The sequence below is a fragment of the Malania oleifera genome, chromosome 2 (assembly GCF_029873635.1).
Source record: "Malania oleifera isolate guangnan ecotype guangnan chromosome 2, ASM2987363v1, whole genome shotgun sequence".
In the NCBI taxonomy this organism is placed as follows: domain Eukaryota; kingdom Viridiplantae; phylum Streptophyta; class Magnoliopsida; order Santalales; family Ximeniaceae; genus Malania; species Malania oleifera.
The window spans coordinates 62,750,399-62,771,849 of record NC_080418.1 but is presented as its reverse complement, the minus strand read 5'-3'; the positions used below and the strand labels follow the sequence as shown (position 1 = coordinate 62,771,849).

General features: G+C 36.7%; 1 protein-coding gene across 1 annotated transcript in view; it reads left to right on the top strand.

Moving 5' to 3' along the window:
* Positions 1 to 18,046, top strand: part of LOC131148916 (MLO-like protein 6) — a 39,066-nt gene extending 21,020 nt beyond the window's left edge. Inside the window, exons 12-14 of the mRNA XM_058098880.1 lie at positions 16,570 to 16,605; positions 16,675 to 16,803; positions 17,569 to 18,046. Coding sequence (XP_057954863.1) covers positions 16,570 to 16,605; positions 16,675 to 16,803; positions 17,569 to 17,955 — 552 coding nt within the window. The 3' untranslated portion in view covers positions 17,956 to 18,046. The remainder of the gene's footprint in view (positions 1 to 16,569; positions 16,606 to 16,674; positions 16,804 to 17,568) is intronic.
* The last annotated feature ends 3,405 nt before the right edge of the window (positions 18,047 to 21,451 follow it).

Genomic DNA, 21,451 nt, shown 5'->3' with positions numbered 1-21,451 from the left:
AGGTGTCCTAGGTGCAGAAAAGTTATGTGATATGCCCTCTAAGTCACAATATTTTTCTATGCTTTCATTTTTGAATTTTGTGCCTCTATCACTTCTTATGTGAATGATTTTATATCCTTTTTCATTCTGAATTCTCCTACAAAGTTTGGTGAATTGTTCACATGATTCATTTTTATGTGCAAGAAACAACAACCATGTGAATCTAGAAAAGTCATCCACAATTACAAAAGCATAAGATTTACCACCAAGGCTTTGCATAAAATTAGGTCCAAATAGATTTAGGTGAAGCATCTCCAAAGGTCTAGTAGTAGATATAAATTTCTTTTTCTTAAAACTAGATTTTGTTTGTTTATCCATTTGACATGCATCACATATTTTATCCTTCGCAAAAGACATCTTAGGCAAGCCTTTAACTAATTCTTTTCTAACAATTTTAGACAGTAAATCCATGCTAGCGTGTCCTAAATGCCTATGCCACAACCAACTAGTTTCATTTATAGCAGAAAAATATGTTACTTGTTGTGAAACTAAATTATCAAGTGAGGTAGTATAGACATTTTTCGTGTCTATTAGCAGTAAAAAGCACTTTGTGGTCCGTTCTATTTTCTACTATGCATTTGTCATTTTCAAACGATACTTTATATCCTATGTCACACAATTGACTTATGCTAAGTAGATTATTTTTCAGTCCATCAACTAACAAAACATTATCAATAGTAGGAGAGGAATCCTTGCCAACCTTACCTACCCCGATGATGGGTTCTTTGGCATTGTCGCCAAATGTCACATAGCCTCCATCCTTGGGAACAATTGAAGTGAATTTTCCCTTGTCGCCGGTCATGTGTCGTGAGAATCCACTATCTAAGTTCCACCGATCCTTGGAGGAGGATGATCTTAGGCATACCTGCTAGTCCCCAAATTTTGTTGGGTCCACGGGGGTTATTAGAAGGATCCCCCTTAACTACCCATACCTTCCTAATTCTAGCATGCTTATTCCTAAGTGGACAATCAAATTGAATGTGACCAATCTATTTACAATTAAAACATTTGAATCTACACTTAGATTCTTTAGGAGGAATATGAGATTTTGACTCACGTGTAAAATGTCCTAAGTAAAGATTAGGTCATCTAACATTTTCAATACCATTAAAACCAAGACCCTCTTTACTTAAGGAGTTTCTTTGGGCACCAAGTAATTTTTCAAAATTTTCTTTGCCCTTCGTGAATTTAAAAATAATTTTGGAACTGTCCTCCAATTTCCTATCAAGCTCAATAATAGTAGTATCATTTTCTCTTAAAATAGAGGCATAAGAGGGTTTTTCCATATTAAACAATTTTCATATTTCTTTTTCAAATGATTATTCTCTTTGGTCATTTTGCCTAATAATTTTGAAACACAAATATATTCAAACTGTAATTCTTTAAATGTAGGCAAGCTGTCAGAATAACAATCATCAGATGAATAATAAGAAGATGATGAACTAGAAGACAATACCTCATCCTCGTGTGCCATCAAGCACAGATTAGCGACCTCAATGTCACTATGATCTGAATCTGAGTCGCTGCTGTTGAATTGGTCCCACGAAGTCTCAGCCTTCATGGCTTTCTTCTTTTTCTTAGCCTCCTTTTTAAGCAGTGGGCATTCACGTTTGATGTGCCCCACCTTGTTGCAGTTGTAGCACGTAGGAGCATTGGATTTTTCCTCTCTTTTGCTGGACTCTCCCTTCTCATTAGTGGAGTCACAATATTTTTTAAATGGCTTCTTCTTCTTCCAAAAAAATCTGCTAAACCTTTTGGTTAACATGGTCATTTCATCATCAGTGTCAGACTCACTATACTCACTAGATGTGTTATTAGATGCTTTTAGTGCAGTCACTTTCTTAGCCCTATTATGCTTATTAAGTCTTTCATTTGTGGACAATTCATAAGTGATCAAGGAACCTATCAGTTTATCTAAGCTCATGGCCTTAAGGTCTCTACCCTCAGCAATGGTCGTAGCCTTGGCTTCCCAAACAGGAGGTAAGCCTCTAAGGATCTTCCCGTTCATCTCATATGTGGGATAGGTCTTTCCTAATGTATGCAGTGAGTTTATAATGTGTTTGAATCTAGTGTACATGCTCTAAATGGACTCACCTACATTCATCCTAAAGGCCTCACACTCTCTCGTCAACATATCTATCCTACTGTCTTTCACATCTCTAGTACCCTCATATGTGACCTCTAACTTATCCCATATTTCTTTTGCAGTAGAACATGTCATAATCCTGTTAAATTCATTTACATCAAGACTACAATATTAAATATTCATGGAAGTGGCATTAAGACTAACAGCTTTCATATCATCATCATCATATTCATCCTCAGTCTTAGGAACCCTAGTTGCACCCTCAGTTTCCATAGGGACATAGTTTCCCTTAGAGACAATCCTCCACACCTTCCAATCAGTATTCTAAAGGTAGATGCGCATCCTCTATTTCCAGAAGGTGTAATTAACACCACTAAAAACAGGAGGTCGTGTGGAAGATGGTCCCTCAGGGAAAGGGGTCACGGAGCTATGAGTCATATGTGATCTTTTTGCAAAATAACAGCTAGTCTATGCAACTTAGCTCTGATACCAATTGTTAGCTTTACCGTGATCCCAAGAGGGGGGGTGAATTGGTATTTTTAAAATTTAACCCCTAGGTATTCCTCCTAGCAGCAGTATGTTCACAACCCTATGGTCAATCTAGTGCAAATGATATAAATATACCAGAAATTATATAAAACAGTTTAATCAATCACACAAGCACCAGAAAGCAATAAAGAGGGAGTGACACGCTGATAAGTTATCGAGGTTCGGCCAACTGCCTACATCCCCGCCTTGGCTAACCAGTACAAAGATTACCACAATAACTTGCTAGCTTAAACGGGTGGAGGGGCACCTATACAAACCAGGTCAATTAGAACAGGGCTGACTTCAACCTTTACACCAATCCTTACCGAGCTGGATTACTGCCCCCTCAGGCCACGCCTGGAATCACTCAGATATATAATCAAATGGTACAATATAAAAGTGTTTTCACATAACGCAAATTTGTACCCAAATGCACTCAATCACATACACCACAGATGATTTAAAATGTAAGCTCAGTGTGGTCTAGATAGTTCAACTCTCAAAGATATTTTCTATCAGTGTAATGCATACGTGAGAGTGTCAACAAGCAATCTTTGCATTTCAATATGTTCTCAATCAAGATGATCAAACAAAGATATCATGCAAGTTTCAAATATTTCAAATAGTAGAATATGTCAATCACTTCAACCAGTGTATATGCTTGGTTTGCAAAAGCTAAGTGATCTTTGTATTCAGCAAATGATATAAACTAGAATAAATATTGCCACAAAGATTTGTATATCAAACACAAATATCTTTCCACAAAAATGTCAATATGAATACCACAAGATATTTGAGTAAGTTTGAAAATATTTTTGTAAGCCAAAAACAAATACAAACTTCTTAAAATATTGCAATGAGAATGCAACACTCAGATGTTCAACACAAGTCTTCTTAGGGTAGGCTTATTTGAAAAGCCTGCTAAGAATACTTAGGTTATGCTATCGTAAAAATCGATTCAAAACACTCACGAAATGAGAGAGCAAACCTCTAAATAATAACATTCAATACACTTACAAATGATACGAAGAAGTGAAGAAGGTAAGTTTGAGTGGATTTGGAAAGAGTATGAGCAGTAGGAAATATTTTGCTTGAGAGAGAAATTTGGATTTTTGTTTTTGCTAATCAACTTCTAATTTTCCCAAATAAAGGGGTATATATAGACATCCCATGATTTTTGACCGTTTGGGACCTATTAGGAATTGTTAAAAAAGTTTAATGACATTTTAAACATTTTAACCCTGTTTAAAAGCATTAACTACGGTGAAAAATGAGGGGCACCTCGAGAGGTCCAGTCGACCAGAAAGGTTTCAGTAGACCAGATATCATATGGTTCGATCGACCAGGAGGATATTGAACTAAAGGCTCAGTCGACCGAAAGTGGGCGATTTCCTATTTCTCCGAGGTTCGCTCTACTGGGCCATTTTGAACTGGTTGGTTCGGTCGACCAAACCGTTGGAATTTTTCCCGAGGACCCTCGGTCGACCAGGTAGTTGGAGTACAAAAGTGGCTTGGTCGACCAGATGGTCAAAATGTTGACCCAGGCGGTTTCAGTCAACTGAGGCTTTTTGAACTACTTGGTTCAGTCGACCAGGGTTTTAGTCAACTGTTGACCCGGGCCTGTTTCGGTCGACCAGGACAAAATGAACTGCCTTGGCCGATCGATCGAAAGTGCACAAAGTGTGCATTTTGGTCCCGTTTCAATACACATTCACCCTATCCAACTGCCTAATACATGCAAGTACAAAGGTGAGTGTCTTAGGGTCATTTATGTCCAAAATAAAGACACCAAAAGAATCTGGTGTAAGCCCTAAGGTCTTTTTATGGTCATTTTTAGTTCGTATTTGGTTTGAGCTTACATAATAAATCATACATGTGTTGTGTGTGCTTATTACAAACCAAATATCCTAATTACTATTACAGACCCTTGAATAAATATAAAGTACAATACAATTAGAAAAAGGTCTTCAACTTCACTCTCTCTTTGTGCATTGTGATTTCCCAATATAAGTTCCTGCACAAAACCTCAAACACCCATTAGTTGCAATGAGTATTTGTCTTAATCAAAACCGGGCATGACCTATAAGATTAACATTCTCCCCCTTTTTTATGATGACAAATACACTTAACAAAAATATAGGGTTAAGCCTAAGAAGGCTCCCCCTCACAATATGCATCCAATTTAGTTTTAAAACAATTTCATTTTACCCATTATTTTTGCCCCTTTCCATCTCCCCCTTTTGGCAACAGAAAAAAGGGTCATTTGAATTTAAAATTCTAGGCAACGGGTATGAATTACAATTATACACGAAGAATTCTAGAAAGAATTTTTGAAAATGTCGGTAGAGTGCCGTTTGTAAATCAAACTTTCCAAAAGAAAACCTGTATAATTGTAACATGTTTGAGTTTATATTTCCTAGCAATTTATCCATAACTACTCAAACAGTTCAGTATGGTCCAATTAAGCAAATAGAATATCAATATGAATATGAATTGGCCAAATTGTGCAACACAGATGATAAACAATATAAGCATGCAATAGAAATATGAATTGTACACACAATCAATCAATCTCCTTTCACAAAGTCTTAAAGCAAGAAGATAAGTCAACAATAGAGGTAGTTGCTAAGACTTGGAAAGATCCCATGAAAGAGCTCCCCCTAAATTTATGTAAGTTATGAAACATTGAGATTTAGGAAGCTTCCCTACTATGCATTAAGCCTAACCCACGTCTAATTTGTATGAACCTATCCTCGGGTAGTGGTTTAGTGAATATGTCGGCCCACTATTCATTAGTGCATACAAACTCAAGAGCCATATCTCCTCTTTGCACATGATCACAAAGAAAATGATGTCTAATCTCAATGTGTTTAGTTCGTGAATGTTAGATAGGATTTTTAGAGATGTTGATTGCACTTGTATTATCATATTTAATCGGTATTTTTTCATAGTGCAATCCAAAATCTACAAGTTGTTGTTTCATATAAAGAGTTTGGGCACAACAACTTCCAACCGCAATGTATTCAGTTTCGGCTGTGGATAAGGCAGCTGAGTTTTGCTTCTTGGAGAACCAAGAAACAAGAGATTGTCCTAAGTAATGACAAGTTCTGCTAGTGCTTTTTCTATCAACCTTACTATTGGCAAAGTTAGCATCAGTGTAACTAACAATCTCAAAGGTAGTATGCTTAGGGTACCACAATCCTAATTCAATAGTCCCAACTAGATACCTAAAGATTCGTTTAACATCTTTTAGATGAGATTCCTTAGGGGCAGCCTAAAATCTAGCGCACATACACACACTAAACATAATATCAGGCTTACTAGCAGTGAGATATAGAAGACTCCCAATCATGCCACGATATAATTTTACATCAACAGGGATTTCTTGCTCATCTTTATCAAGTTTAATGGAAGAGTTCATAGGTGTACCAAGAATTTTACAATCTTTCATATTAAATTTCTTTAGCAAGTCCCTAATGTATTTAGATTGGCATATGAAAGTTCCATGATTAGCTTGCTTAATTTGAAGCCCTAAAAAGAAACTGAGTTCACTCATCATGCTCATTTCAAATTCACTTTGCATGCATTTGGCAAACTCATTACACAACTCATCATTAGTTACTCCAAAAATAATATCGTCCATATAAATTTGAACAAAGAGTATATCATCATTTTCGGATTTGATGAAGAGTGTAGTGTCAATTTTGCCATGGGTAAACCCATTTTCTAGTAGAAAGCCACTAAGTCTCTCATACCAAGCTCTAGGAGCTTGTTTCAATCCATACAAGGCTTTAGATAACCGGTAAATATGATCAGGATGTTTATGATTTTCAAAACCGGGTGGTTGTTCTACGTATACTTCTTTATTTATGTAGATATTTAGAAAAGCGTTTTTAACATCCATTTGAAACAATTTAAAATTTTTAAAAGCGGCAAAGGCAAGTAACATACGAATGGCTTCTAATCTAACAACAGGAGCATATGTTTCATCAAAGTCAATCCCTTCCTGTTGGTTATACCCTTGGGCCACTAGTCTAGCTTTATTCCTAGTTACTAACACATTCTCATCTTTCTTATTTCTATATACCCATTTAGTTCTAATGATGGTGTGCTCATTAGGCCTAGGAACTAAGGTCCACGCTTTGCTTCTTTCAAATTAATTAAGTTCTTCTTGCATGGACATCACCCAAGACTCATCTTCTATGGCTTCTTTAATATTTTTAGGTTCTTCTTGGGATAAGAAAGCAGAATGATTCACTATATTTCTCAAGGAGGATCTTGTGGCTACACCACGGGATGGTTCGCCTATGATTTGATCTATAGGATGACTTCTAATGTATTTCCAATCTCTAGGCAACTTTTGATTTCCATTTTCATTATCTTCAAGTGATTTTTCATTTGCTTCTTGATTTTTACTTGCATTGTTTTCAATAGACATTTTCTCTAAATATTTTCCATTGTCAATATCATCTTTATCATCTTTATTAGAAAATGGATTAGACTCATCAAACACAACATGAATAGATTCAATGACAGTTAAAGTTCTTTTATTGAAAACCCTATATGCTTTGCTATTTAATGCATAACCTAGGAAAATACCTTCATCAGATTTGGAGTCAAACTTTCCTAGATGTTCATTATCTCTAAGCACAAAGCATTTACAACCAAACACATGAAATTTGGAAATATTAGGCTTATGGTTGTTCCATAATTCATAAGGGGTTTTATTAATTGATGGTCTAATCAACACTCTATTCATAACATAGCATGCAGTATTAATAGCCTCGGCCCAAAAGTATTTAGGTAAGTTATGCTCATTCAACATAGTTCTACTCATTTTTTGCAGTGACCTATTCTTTCTTTCTACTACACCATTTTTTTTTAGGTGTCCTAGGTGCAGAGAAGTTATGTGATATGCTCTCTAAGTCACAATAATTTTTTATGCTTTCATTTTTGAATTCCGTGCCTCTATCATTTCTTATGTGAATGATTTTATATCCTTTTTCATTCTGAATTCTCCAACAAAGTTTGGTGAATTGTTCACATGATTCATTTTTATGTGCAAGAAACAACACCTATGTGAATCTAGAAAAGTCATCCACAATTACAAAAGCATAAGATTTACCACCAAGGCTTTGCACAGAATTTGGTCCAAATAGATCTAGGTGAAGCGTCTCCAAAAGTCTAGTAGTAGATATAAATTTCTTTTTCTTAAAACTAGATTTCGTTTTCTTACCCATTTGACATGCATCACATATTTTATCCTTCACAAAAGACATTTTAGGCAAGCCTTCAACTAATTTTTTTCTAACAAGTTTAGACAGTAAATCCATGCTAGCATATCCTAAACGCCTATGCCACAACCAACTAGCTTCATTCATAGCAGAAAAGCATGTTACTTGTTGTGATGCTAAATTATCAAGTGAGGTAGTATAGACATTTTCATGTCTATCAGCAGTAAAAAGCACTTTGTGGTTCGTTCTATTTTCTACTATGCATTTGTCATTTTCAAACGATACTTTATATCCTATGTCACACAATTGACTTACGCTAAGTAGATTATGTTTCAGTCCATCAACCAACAAAACATTATCAATAGTAGGAGAGGAACCCTTACCAACCTTACCTACCCCGACGATGCGTCCTTTGGCATTGTTGCCAAATGTCACATAGCCTCCATTCTTGGGAACAATTGAAGTGAATTTTCCTTGGTCTCCAGTCATGTGTCGTGAGCATCCACAATCTAAGTACCACCGGTTCTTGAAGGAGGATGATCTTAGACATACCTGCAAAATAAGCTAAGTGACTGATGCTAGTCCCCAAATTTTGTTGGGTCCACGGGGGTTAGTAGCAAGATCTCCCTTAACTACTCATACCTTCCTGATTCTAGCATGCTTATTCCTAAGTGGACAATCAAATTGAATATGACCAATCTGTTTACATTTAAAACATTTGAATCTACACTTAGGTTCTTTAGGAGGAATATGAGATTTTGACTCACGCGTAAAATGTCCTAAGTAAAGATTAGGTCGTCTAACATTTTCAATACCATTAAAACCAAGACCCTCTTTACTTAAGGAGTTTCTTTGGGCACCAAGTAATTTTTCAAAATTTTCTTTGCCCTTGGTGAATTTAACAATAATTTTGGAGCTATCCTCCAATTTCCTCTCAAGCTCAACAATAGTAGTATCATTTTCTCTTAAAATAGAGGCATGAGAGGTTTTTGCCCTATTAAACAATTTTGACCAATTTTCACATTTCTTTTTCAAATCATTATTCTCTTTGGTCATTTTGCCTGACAATTTTGAAACACGAATATATTCAAACTGTAATTCTCTAAATGTAGGCATGCTGTCAAAATCACTATCATCAGATTAATAACAAGAAGATGATGAACTAGAAGACAATACCGCATCCTCGTGTGCCATCAAGCACAGATTAGCGATCTCTGTGTCACTATGATCTCAATCCGAGTCGCTGCTGCTGAATTGGTCCAATGAAGTCTCAGCCTTCATGGCTTTCTTCTTTTTCTTAGCCTCCTTTGTCAACAGTGAGCAGTCAGGTTCGATGTGCCCCACCTTGTTGCAGTTGTAGCACATAGGAGCATTGGATTTTTTCTTTCTTTTGCTGGACTCCCCCTTCTCATTAGTGGAGTCTCTATATTTTTTAAATGGCTTCCTGTTCTTCCTAAAAAATCTGTTAAACCTTTTGGTTAACATGGTCATTTCATCATCAGTGTCAGACTCACTATACTTACTAGATGTGTTATTAGATGCTTTTAGTGCAGTCACTTTCTTAGCCCTGTTATGCTTATTAAGTCTTTCATTTATGGACAATTCATAAGTGATCAATGAACCTATTAGTTTATCTAAGCTCATGGCCTTAAGGTCTCCTCCCTCAGCAATGGTCATAGCCTTGGCTTCCCAAACAGGAGGAAAGCCTCTAAAGATCTTCCTGTTCATCTCATATATGGGATAGGTCTTTCCTAATGCATGCAGTGAGTTTATGATGTGTGTGAATCTAGTGTACATGCTCTGAATGGACTCACCTACATTCATCCTAAAGGTCTCATACTCACTGGTCAACATATCTATCCTACATTTCACATCTCTAGTACCCTCATATGTGACCTCTAACTTATCCCATATTTCTTTTGCAGTAGAACATGTCATAATGCTGTTAAATTCATTTACATCAAGACTACAGTATAAAATATTCATGGAAGTGGCATTAAGACTAATAGCTTTCATATCATCATCATCATATTCATCCTCAGTCTTAGGAACCTTAGTTGCACCCTCAGTTTCCATAGGGACATAGTTTCCCTTAGTGACAATTCTCCACACCTTCCAATCAGTATTCTGAAGGTAGATGCGCATCCTTTGTTTCCAGAAGGTGCAATTAACACGACTAAAAATAGGAGGTCGTGTGAAAGATAGTCCCTCAGGGAAAGGGGTCACGGAGCTATGAGCCATATGTGATCTTTTTGCAAAATAACAGCTAGTCTATGCAACTTGGCTCTGATACCAATTGTTAGCTTTACCGTGATCCCAAAAGGGGGGGTGAATTGGCATTTTTAAAATCTAACCCCTAGGTATTCCTCCTAGCAGCAGTATGTTCACAACCCTATGGTCAATCTAGTGCAAATGATATAAATATACCAGAAATTAAATAAAACCGTTTAATCAATCACACAAGCACCAGAAAGCAGTAAAGAGAGAGTGACACACAGATATGTTATCAAGATTCGGTCAACTTCCTACATCTCCGCCTTGGCTAACTAGCACAAGGATTACCACAACAACTTGCTCACTTAAATGGGTGGAGCGACACCTAAACAAACCAGGTTAATTAGCACAGGGCTGACCTCAACCTTTACACCAATCCTTACCGGGCTGGATTACCGCCCCCTTGGGCCACGCCTAGAATCACTCAGATATACAATCAAATGGTACAATATAAAAGTCTTTTCACGTAAAACAAATTTGTAGCCAAATGCGCTCAATCACATACACCACAGATGATTTAAAATGTAAGCTCAGTGTGGTCTAGATAGTTCAACTCTCAAAAATATTTTCTATCAATGTAATGTATACATGAGAGTGTTAACAAGCAATCTTTGCATTTCAATATGTTCTCAATCAAGATGCTCAAACAAAGATATCATGCAAGTTTCAAATATTTCAAATAGTAGAATATGTCAATCATTTCAACCAGTGTATATGCTTGGTTTGCAAAAGCTAAACAATCTTTGTATTCAGCAAATGATATAAACTTGAATAAATATTGCCACAAAGATTAGTATATCAAACACAAATATCTTTCAACAAAAATGCCAATATGAATACCACAAGATATTTGAGTAAGTTTGAAAATATTTTTGCAAGTCAAAAACAAATACAAACTTCCTAAGATATTGCAATGAGAATGCAACACTCGGAAGTTCAACACAAGTCTTCTTAGGGTAGGCTTATTTGAAAAGCCTGCTAAGAATACTTAGGTTATGCTCTCATAAAAATCGATTCAAAACACTCATGAAATGAGATAGCAAACCTCTAAATAATAACACTCAATACACTTACAAATGATACGAAGAAGTGAAGAAGGTAAGTTTGAGTGGATTTGGAAAGAGTATGAGCAATAGAAAATATTTTTCTTGAGAGAGAAATTTGGATTTTTGTTTTTTCTAATCAACTTCTAATTTTCCCAAATGAAGGGGTATATAAAGACATCCCATGATTTTTGACCGTTTGGGACCTATTAGGAATTGTTAAAAAAGTTTAATGACATTTTAAACATTTTAACCTTGTTTAAAAGTATTAACTGCGGTAAAAAATGAGGGACGACCCGAGAGGTCCGGTCGACCAGAAAGGTTTCGGTTGACCAGATGTCATATGGTTCGGTCGACTAGGAGGATATTGAACTAAAGGCTTGATCGACCGAATGTGGGCGATTTCCTATTTCTCTGAGGTTCGGTTGACTGAGCCATTTTGAACTGGCTGGTTCGGTCGACCAAACCGTTGGGATTTTTCCCAAGGACCCTCGGTCAACCAGGTCGTTGGAGTACAAAAGTGGCTCGGTCAACTAGATGGTCAAAATGTTGACCCAGGGGGTTTCGGTCAACCAAGGCTTTTTGAACTACCTGGTTCGGTCGACCAGGGCCTTAGTCAACTATTGACCCAGGCCTATTTCAGTCGACTAGTACAAAATGAACTCCCTTGGCCGGTCAATTAAAAGTGCACAAAGTGTGCATTTCGGTCCCGTTTCAATACACATTCACCCTATCCAAGTGCCTAATAAGTGCAAGTAGAAAGGTGAGTGTCCTAGAGTCATTTATATCCTTAATAGAGACACCGAAAGAATCCGGTGTAAGCCCTAAGGTCTTTCTATGGTCACTTTTAGTTCATATTTGGTTTGAGCTTACATAATAAATCATACATGTGTTGTGTGTGCTTATTACAAACCAAATATCCTAATTACTATTACAGACCCTTGAATAAATATAAAGTACAATACAATTAGGAAAAGGTCTTCAACTTCACTCTCTCTTTATGCATTGTGATTTCCCAATATAAGTTCCTGCACAAAACCTCAAACACCCATTAGTTGCAATGAGTCTTTGTCATAATCATAACCGGAAGTGACCTATAAGGTCAACAGTTAAGTTATCTCATTCTAAACTTTACTTTACTGTTGCATAAAAAATCTTTCAAGATGATCCTTGACTTAGGCATCGGAGAGATCCCCCAAAGTACACCCTGAGTCCTCCAAGCCTTGCTTATTTATCTCTTTTCAGGTGGTCGTAATTAGGGATCGTGAAGGTCGTTCAATTTTTGGCTGCAACAGTTGGCACCGTCTGTGGGAACTTCTTGAGAGGTTTTCTTTTTCAATCATTGATCATGACTACATCAAATAATTGAAGGTAGATGCATTGGCTCAATTGAGATTGTACGAAATGCCGTTGTCTGAAACCTAGACATACTCAATGTCATCTAACACTTAGACGTACTCGACGTCGTCCGATCCATCGCCGATCAGGACCCTACCTAGCGCAAAATCTTCATTCGCAGCCTTGGAAGGGACACTACCATCAAGAACCTCCGCAATCTCTTCTCCACCTATGGTGACCTCGAAGAAGTCGTCCCGATCCTTGGCAAGGTCACTAGGAAAAGTAAAGGGTACGGGTTTATTACGTTCAAGCACGTCAATGGCGCTTTGCTCGCGTTGAAGAAGCCAAGTAAGAAAATTGACAGACGAATAACCGGGACCTAGCTTGTGATATTGGGAAGTTTCGGATCTAATGCGAATCCGACTACAATTGATGTTTCTATGCACAAGATTTATGTAGCCAACGTGCCTATTCTCAAGGTATGATTTTTTTCTCCATCATACAATAATAGTTCTAAAAAAATACAAATAGATGTCACAGTTTCAACGCTTGAAGAGCTCCGCCTTAATGGCTAATAATAATTAATAGGATCTTCAAGTTATTTAATTGATTGAACAATGACTTATGCACCAAATGTATAGTGGGGTCATGACAGCTGCACTTCCAGTCAAATAAACAAAGCCAAACTTTGAAATTATAATGAGTTGGCCGAATCCACCATGGGATCGACAATAATGACTCTTGCACATTCATGTGTGCTGAACAGTGCTCTGAATAGTGAATTTGAAATTGCAATTGGAAATTTGAGTTGAAATTGCAACGCACACTGAAATTGCATAATTGTAGCAACTGCAATCGGAAAAACTCCAAATAGCAAAACCGAGCTCCTTAATGACATTCTATCGAGCACCTAGAGCCCAATCAATCGAACAATCCACACCATAATCAAAACAAACTGTAACAAAATCACCGTCATCAATGGTAGACATCTCGCAGATCTCAATCTCAAACTTCAATCTGCCACTGCACTCAAAACCCCATGTCCAAAAAATCCAACATGGGACTCACGGATCAACTGGATACAATCGAATAATTTGATTTTATAGACCCCATAGATGACACAGACGACACGAAAATAGTCTATGAAATGTATAACATTGCACACTCACATACAATTCCCTTTGCCGCAAATGATCGAAAACTTGGTGCATAAACATCCAAACCCTTTGAAACAAATCCATATCGAACTGATTTCGAATCCTAACTGATATTGAAAACACCATAACTGACATCTTTAAGCCCAATGAAATCAAAACTGCAAGAACCTGTTGAATTGAACAACCATTGCGACATCATAAATTACCAAAATGTTACTGAAGATATAGCCCAAAAGATGAACACAACTCATTAGGCAAAGAAGAATTGGCCCAACTGACGAGCAATGCTCATCAGGCCAGAAGACTGTCCAAAAAATGAGCACAACTCATAAGGCAAAAAAGAATCGGCTCAACTAATTAGCAACGCTCGTGAGGCCATAAGACTACCCAAAAAATGAGCACAACTCATTAGGTAAGGAAGAATCAGCCTAACTGATGAGCAACGCTCGTAAGGCCAGAAAACTGCCCAAAAAATAAGCAAAGCTCATTAGGCAAAGATGAATTGGCCCAACTAAGAAGCAACGCTCATGAGGCCAAATGTCTGCCCAAAAAATGAGCACAACTCATTAGACAAAAAAGAATCGGCCCAACTAACGAGCAATGCTCGTGAGGCCCAAAAATAGCCCAAAATATGAGCACAACTCATTAGGCCAAAAACGGAAAAAAAGAAGAGAACGACTCATAAAGCCACAAGCAGGCCAAAATGCCTCAAGAAGAGCTGCTCGAAGAAAAAAAAAAAACAACAACAACAACAACTTTTGAACTTTGGAAGCCAGCTTCAAAAATTTGAAACTGAAGGGGGGGCAACTGATATAGCCCAAATATATCACTTACCATAAGTTTAGAGGATACAAGAGCCCAGCATTGATGAGGGCAGTTACCACCTAAGTCAACTGCTCAGCCAGAGCAATTGATGCCAACTCCATGACGACTAGAGCAATCTACGCCAATGATATAACAACCGGATCGATTCACGCTTGCGCCATACTTCACCAATAAATGGCACACCACCCTTGGGTCATATTCCATCATTATAAATGGGGATTCAGAGAAGAGATTAAGGTATCTCATTCTAAACTCTACTTTATTATTGCATAAAAAACCTCTCAAGCCAATCCCTGACTTAGGCATCAAAGAGAGCCCCCAGAGTATACCCCGGGTCCTCAAAGTCTTACTTATTTATCTCTTTTAAGTGGTCGTGATAAAGGATCGTGAAGGTCGTTCAATTTTTGGCTACAACAGTTTCCATTTTATAAATTTTTTGGAAGCTAGAGCATTGCCCTAATCCAACTTTTTCCAAAAATACCCTTTAGAATCAAGGAACTCATTTCCTTGTCCTACATGGGTGCTTGGACATAAACTCACTCTATTCTTAAAGTAAACCCCTAACCAAGTTAAAGATAGCTTTTATTTTGATAAGAAAGAGGAAATTGAACCTTAAAAATATATAATTGAAGCCCATAACCTAGCCTATGCTTGATTTGAACTAGCAAGGAGAGAGAGAGACAGAGAGAGACAGAGAGAGAGAGAGAGAGAAAGAGAGAGAGAGAATTCATAATTAATTGTTTTTTGACCAATTATTGTCCAATATTTTCCAATTAATGAGAAATCTTCATATTATAATCAAATTGACCCCACAAAAAATTAGGTGTCAGCACATTTAATGGACAAGAAAGTAGTTGTAAGTAACAAAAACATCAAACCTCATAAATCCTAACATTAATTGCTAAAAACCAGCTTCATTTGGAGATAAAGATAACTAAAGTAATCAGCATTAAGTAAATTGTAATTACACATAGCAAATTATATCTATGCTAACTTCAAAAGCATACAAGTACTCAAAATGTTATGCCATCATCTACTCAAAAGGAACATCTGAGAAGGCAACAAAAAAATAAAAAATCCACTAGTTGGAGTTGCTACTAATTTAGCAACTTCACAAATTCAAGTATCAATTGTTAAAACTTGATATACATTGTTGGCTCATTACCTAATAACTTAAACTTTCAAGTAAAGTGGTAATCTAACATGATATCAGAACTAGTTACCAACATATCCTAAGTTCTAGTCTCTTTATTTGCATTTATTACGTAGTGTTTAAAAAATTATTGTATTCACTATAATGAGTGTTATTTATCGTGTCTTTATCTCTTCACGTGCTATTAGGCTACACATGCCGGAGAGTATTAGAACTTGATATACATTGTTGGTCCATAACCGAATAACTTAATCTTTTACATAGAGTAGTATTCTAACATAAGTGAATAGAGAGTTTAATCTGCAGAAAAATCTCGTTAATGATAAAAAGACCAATTGATTATGGGTTCTTTGTCTGATATAATTTGAGGCAATCTATATGATTCTAAATTTAAATTCAAATTCAAATACATTGGTATTAAGATGTCCAATCAATGAATTTTTAAATACCTATATTTCAAAATCATAACCTTTAAATATTATCCCAAACAACAAATTTGAAAATGCATGTATTTCAAATACGCGTGTCAAATACACATTAGCATATTCTCAAACACAACCTTAAAAGGTCAAGTACTTAATGACTACTAAACCATGCATGTTAGGTTTGTGTCCATATTAACCCAAATTGGGCACAGGCCTATCATACATGTGCCCACACTCAATATGCGCTAATTTGGCCTCAAGCCAAGCAGTAATGGATATGTTAGAGCCAATCAAAACAATAGTGGTCAAATTGACCCAACATGCATAATTGCATAGCTGAGTAGGTACTTAACCAATTGCCCAAACGTCAACTACAGTATCATCAAAAGGCTAACCTAGAGAATCTATAGACTTTCTTACTGTTTCCGTGGCATAATCCTGAATAAAGCTGTTGAAACTGATTGCAGAACTCCTTTCAGCTAGCATTCTTCACGTGGACATGGGTAGGTATCAAAAAGTTGGAAATTTGAATATATTTGCACATTCTTAGCTGACAACTTTGGCAAACACAGTATGAGTATGGCCCAGGATCTTGCTTCAATCAAGGGACAGCAGACGTCATCATAAGAGTCGTCATGGGCGTGGCAGTGCAGTTCCTATGTGGTTATGTGACGCTTCCTCTTTGTGTGCTCGTCACACAGGTACAAATTCATATTACTCTACAAAGGAAATGAACCATATAGCAAAGAGAATTATGAAACCTTGGAGATGAAGGAATTCCATTTCAAATCCACAAGCACATTGCCTCCAATTGCGAAAGAGAAACAAAAATATGCAGGTTTAATCAGTTCTTTTGACATAAAACAACTGAATACGAACCAAAAATAGGTAGGACCAGGAGCTCCCTTTCTAATTGAAGGAGCTTCTAAAGAAAACACTAAAATTTTTCAATTATTAAATAGATTTACTTATATGTTGGGTCCAATTGCCATCATCCCATGTAGAAAATCAGCTAGTACCAAATTAGAAACTTCTGGGTCAAAATAAAAACCTCACTAATCGGTTCAGTATGATATCTCCTAACAAGATTTCTCATAAAATAGATAATTTTGGTGGCTGGTGTATAGAGCATATTCAACTAAGACAGTTCGGTTATAGATCAGACATGGACCTGATTTTGTTGACCAAACTCAGCTAAAAACCTGATGTAGGCCTGCATGCATAAACCATTATCACATCAAACAAAATAAAAGACAATTGAATGTTCTTCAATTGTTTTGTTGACACGGGACCTCCCAATTCTCTAGAAAAAGTGATGAGCATTCATTCCCCCTAAGCGGCTAAGCAGCATTGCTTTTCATCTAAATTAACACATAAAGATATCTTAAACTAGACATTGTTAATGCAAGATTTCTCAACTAAAAATTTCCTTTTATTTTCTCTCATGTCATCAATCATGGCAACAGATGGGTTCTGGAATGAAAACAGCAGTATTCACCGATCGTGTGGCTAAGGGCATCAAACGCTGGCACAAAATTGCAAGGCAGAATCTTTACAGAAATAGATGTACTTCAACCAGAAATTCGTCGGATCAATGCCTCATGGAGAGGGCTCCACCTCCATTCTCAGACAAGCAAAAATCAAATTTACCGAAGCATGGCCACCTTCCTCCCTTAGCAGTCCTTAGCTCTCCACATGATGCTGAAATCACAGAAGAGGCAGCGCAGCAAAATCATAGCCCTACAGGAACTGTAAACAGCATTCTAAATCTTGAAATCACTGAAGAGGAGCCAAATTCTGGAGAAGCCTTTGACGGTGAGATTTCTTTTGCAAGCACCTGGAAGGATTTGTAAGCTGGCAAGCACAAAGGAAACAAAACTTCAAAGCTAGAAGAGACTGACTTGTCATTAACTGATTTTAACATCTAATAAATTAATGCTATGTAAATTCATTGTCACATTGAAAAGTATAACTGCATATTTACAACTCTAGCTCATAAGGAATCAAGACTACCAGCCTACCATCAACCTAAAGACTCGGTCACCCCTGCCTTAGTCACACCACAAACATATTGCAATGATGATTTCCATGAAAACATTTGCTGCAGATATCTCCAATTTCTATTAGTGTGCATCTAGTCCACATTATCTTTGTGAGCAGTTCCAAAGCCAGTATAAGATCCTCTTAGTTCTCTTTCCTTGAAACCTAGGTTTTGAGAATGAGTTTTCTAACATGCTATCAGAGTTGGGTCTTGGGCTGCTTGACTCCTCTATGGGTTGGACTTCTCCTCGCCTCATTTCCCCCCATGGGCTTTTCTCACCTCATTTCCCCCATGGGCTCGAGGGGAGTATTAGTGTGCATCCAGTCCCACATCGTCTCTGTGAGCAGTTCCAAAACTAGTATAAGATCCTCTTAACCTCTCTCCTTAATACCTACGTTTTGAGGATAAGTTTTCTAACATATTAATATACATCCAGTCCACATCGTCTCTGTGAGCAGTTCCAAAGCCAGTATAAGATCCTCTTAACTCTCTCTCCTTGATACCTAAGTTTTGAGGATGAGTTCTCTAACATGGTATCAGAGCTGGGTCTTGGGCTGCTTGACTCCTCTGTGGGTTGGACTTTTCCTCGCCTCATTTCCCTACATGGGCTCAAGAGGGAGTATTAGTGTGCATCCAATCCACATCGTCTCTGTGAGTAGTTCCAAAGCGAGTATTAGATCATCTTAACTCTCTCTCCTTGATACCTAAGTTTTGAGGATGAGTTCTCTAACAATTTTTACATCACCTCCAATTCAGAGCTGCCATTCAACACTTCTTCTCAGAAGCTTGTAACATCTACACTTCACTTATGACATAATTGGAGGTCTTCCATAATAGAACCTCAAAGCATATGAAGGAAATATAAATCTCAAAATCATGGATACTGCAGAAAAATAACTACAAGGCTTTAACATCAGTATTTTTTTGGGCCACACATGTAGTTGCAATGAATGAGAAGATTGCATCTTCCAAGTAAATGCTACGCATGCTCAATGAATAAGAAGATTGTATCTTCCAAATAAATGCAATGCATGCTCTTGGCTCAATTAAATGCTACGCTATCTCCATGGCTCCTCTCCCCCCCCCCCTCCCCCCTCCTATAAAATGGGTTGTGTGTTGTAGAGGAAGATGTACAAGTGTAATTGGTGGTGTAAGCAAGTGAGCTGTGTGTTGTAACTGTAATTGAGAGGTATAAAGGTTGAGCTAAGAATTGATTTTGAGTGTGTTACTCCTACTCTATTGTATTTCCTATTAAGATAGTGAAACTCCTTTCCTGTGGACGTAGACCTCATACTCACTAGTAAGCATGTCAATTCTACTATCCCTAACATCTACTATTCCCTCATAGATTACTTATAATTTGTCCCAAATTTCCTTTGCAGAATTACATCTCATTATTCTGTTAAACTCATTTGTGTCTAACACACAATATAAGGCATTCATAGCACTAGAGTTTATTAGAATTTGTTTCATATCAGTCTCACTCATTTTGTTTTCTCCTTTAGGAACTTCCTTGTTCTCTGTAGTCTTAGAAGGAACATAGTCACCTTGGGTTACTACTCTCCAAAATCTCCAATCCATGGGTTGCAAAAATATTCTCATTCGTTGTTTCCAGAAGGTGTAATTTACACCGTAAAAAATAAGGGGTCTAAAGGAGGATTACCCTTCACTGAATGGGGATACACCTACGTTTGCAATTTAGATCTTTGTGTAACTACCTAGTAGGATTTGTTACAACCTACGCTCTAATACCAATTGAAAGTAACGGTGTAATCCTAAGAGGGGGTGAATTGAGTATTTTAGAAATTATTACGCGGAAGATTGGTTTATTTTAAACCTTTCAATAATATCAATCACCACACAATCAACTAGGCAGCGAATGGTACTATACCAATAGACAATCCTAGGTATATGAAACTTAAAAATAGAATCTGAATTTTACCTTTAGCAAATTCAACAATCAATCCTGAATTTAAACAATGAGCAAGTATGTATTTAAGGCAAGATTCAATAATATAACTCAAGCAAGTAAGCTTTTTATGTTTAAACAATCAACCCACCAAAAACTTTACCTCAACCTACCAAAACTTAATTTAGAGTTTCAACACTTGTCTAAATTTCAACTAGAAACTTAATTCATACAAACCATAAACACCATTAACAAACAAATTTAATTGCTCAAAGTAAACTCAATCAAATCTCAGCATTCAATAGATTTTCCCAATAACTTTAAAACACACACAGCAGTTTATAAGTGCAAAATTTAAAGAGAGTTAGGGAAAGAAGATTGAACACATGATTTTTTACAATATTCAACTTGCCGCCTATGTCCTTGCCCCAGGCAACTTGCTAAGAAGATTTTCCTTTACCCACTCCGTTCAATAGGTGGAGTAGCCTCTCTCCATTGGAAGGTGGAGACCCCTCTCTAACGAGAACACCTTCTCGCTAGGCAACAACTCTATGCCCGAGTCATCCGTTTGTAAAACCAGCAAATCAATTCGTTCGTACAATTTGAATAATCTCACATGAAAGTAGATTTTTTATAATAATAAATGAAAGTTAAGGAGTTGTCCCAAGAGGGGGGGTGAATTGGATTATTAAAATTTCTTTTAATTCCTTTCGTGAATTAATCTAGCAATCACACAACCAAACCTTATTTGGACAATCAATCCACAAACCAATACTTCAACACAACACAAACAAAATTGGTTTATAATGACAAATTCAGAGGAAAATTAATTAAGTTATAAACCTTTATAAAATAAGTGTAAGTATGGTAACTTGAATACTTTGTAGATTTTCATATATTCTTCCAACAATTCAATTCAACCAAAATGATCAAAACAAGATACATAAGTTAGATTAATTCCAGCAATGCTTTCAAGATTCAACTCTTTAATAACTCAAAGAAATCAATCACAAAATACAATGTGCAGCACTTTGGCAACTTTTAGCTTTGTTTGTAGCCCTATGTATATGATTGATTTAAGCCCTGTATTGATGGATTTAATTTCTCAATATGATGCTCAATATGTAATCCAACACCTTTTCCAAAAACTTAGACCTTAAATAAACTTTCAGTTAATAAGTCTTGGGTGATCAACCAATCAACACACTCCCTTACAGTTTCTACAATTTGTATTGATCAACTAACTTACTTCCTTTCAGTTCTGCAAATTCCCAAAAACAAATTAAGCTTTCGTTTATTTAAAATCTAATCCACGTAGTGTATATGATCAGAAATTAAAACACAACCACTATAACGACCCAAAAAATTTTAACTATTTAAAATAGTAAGAAAGATAATA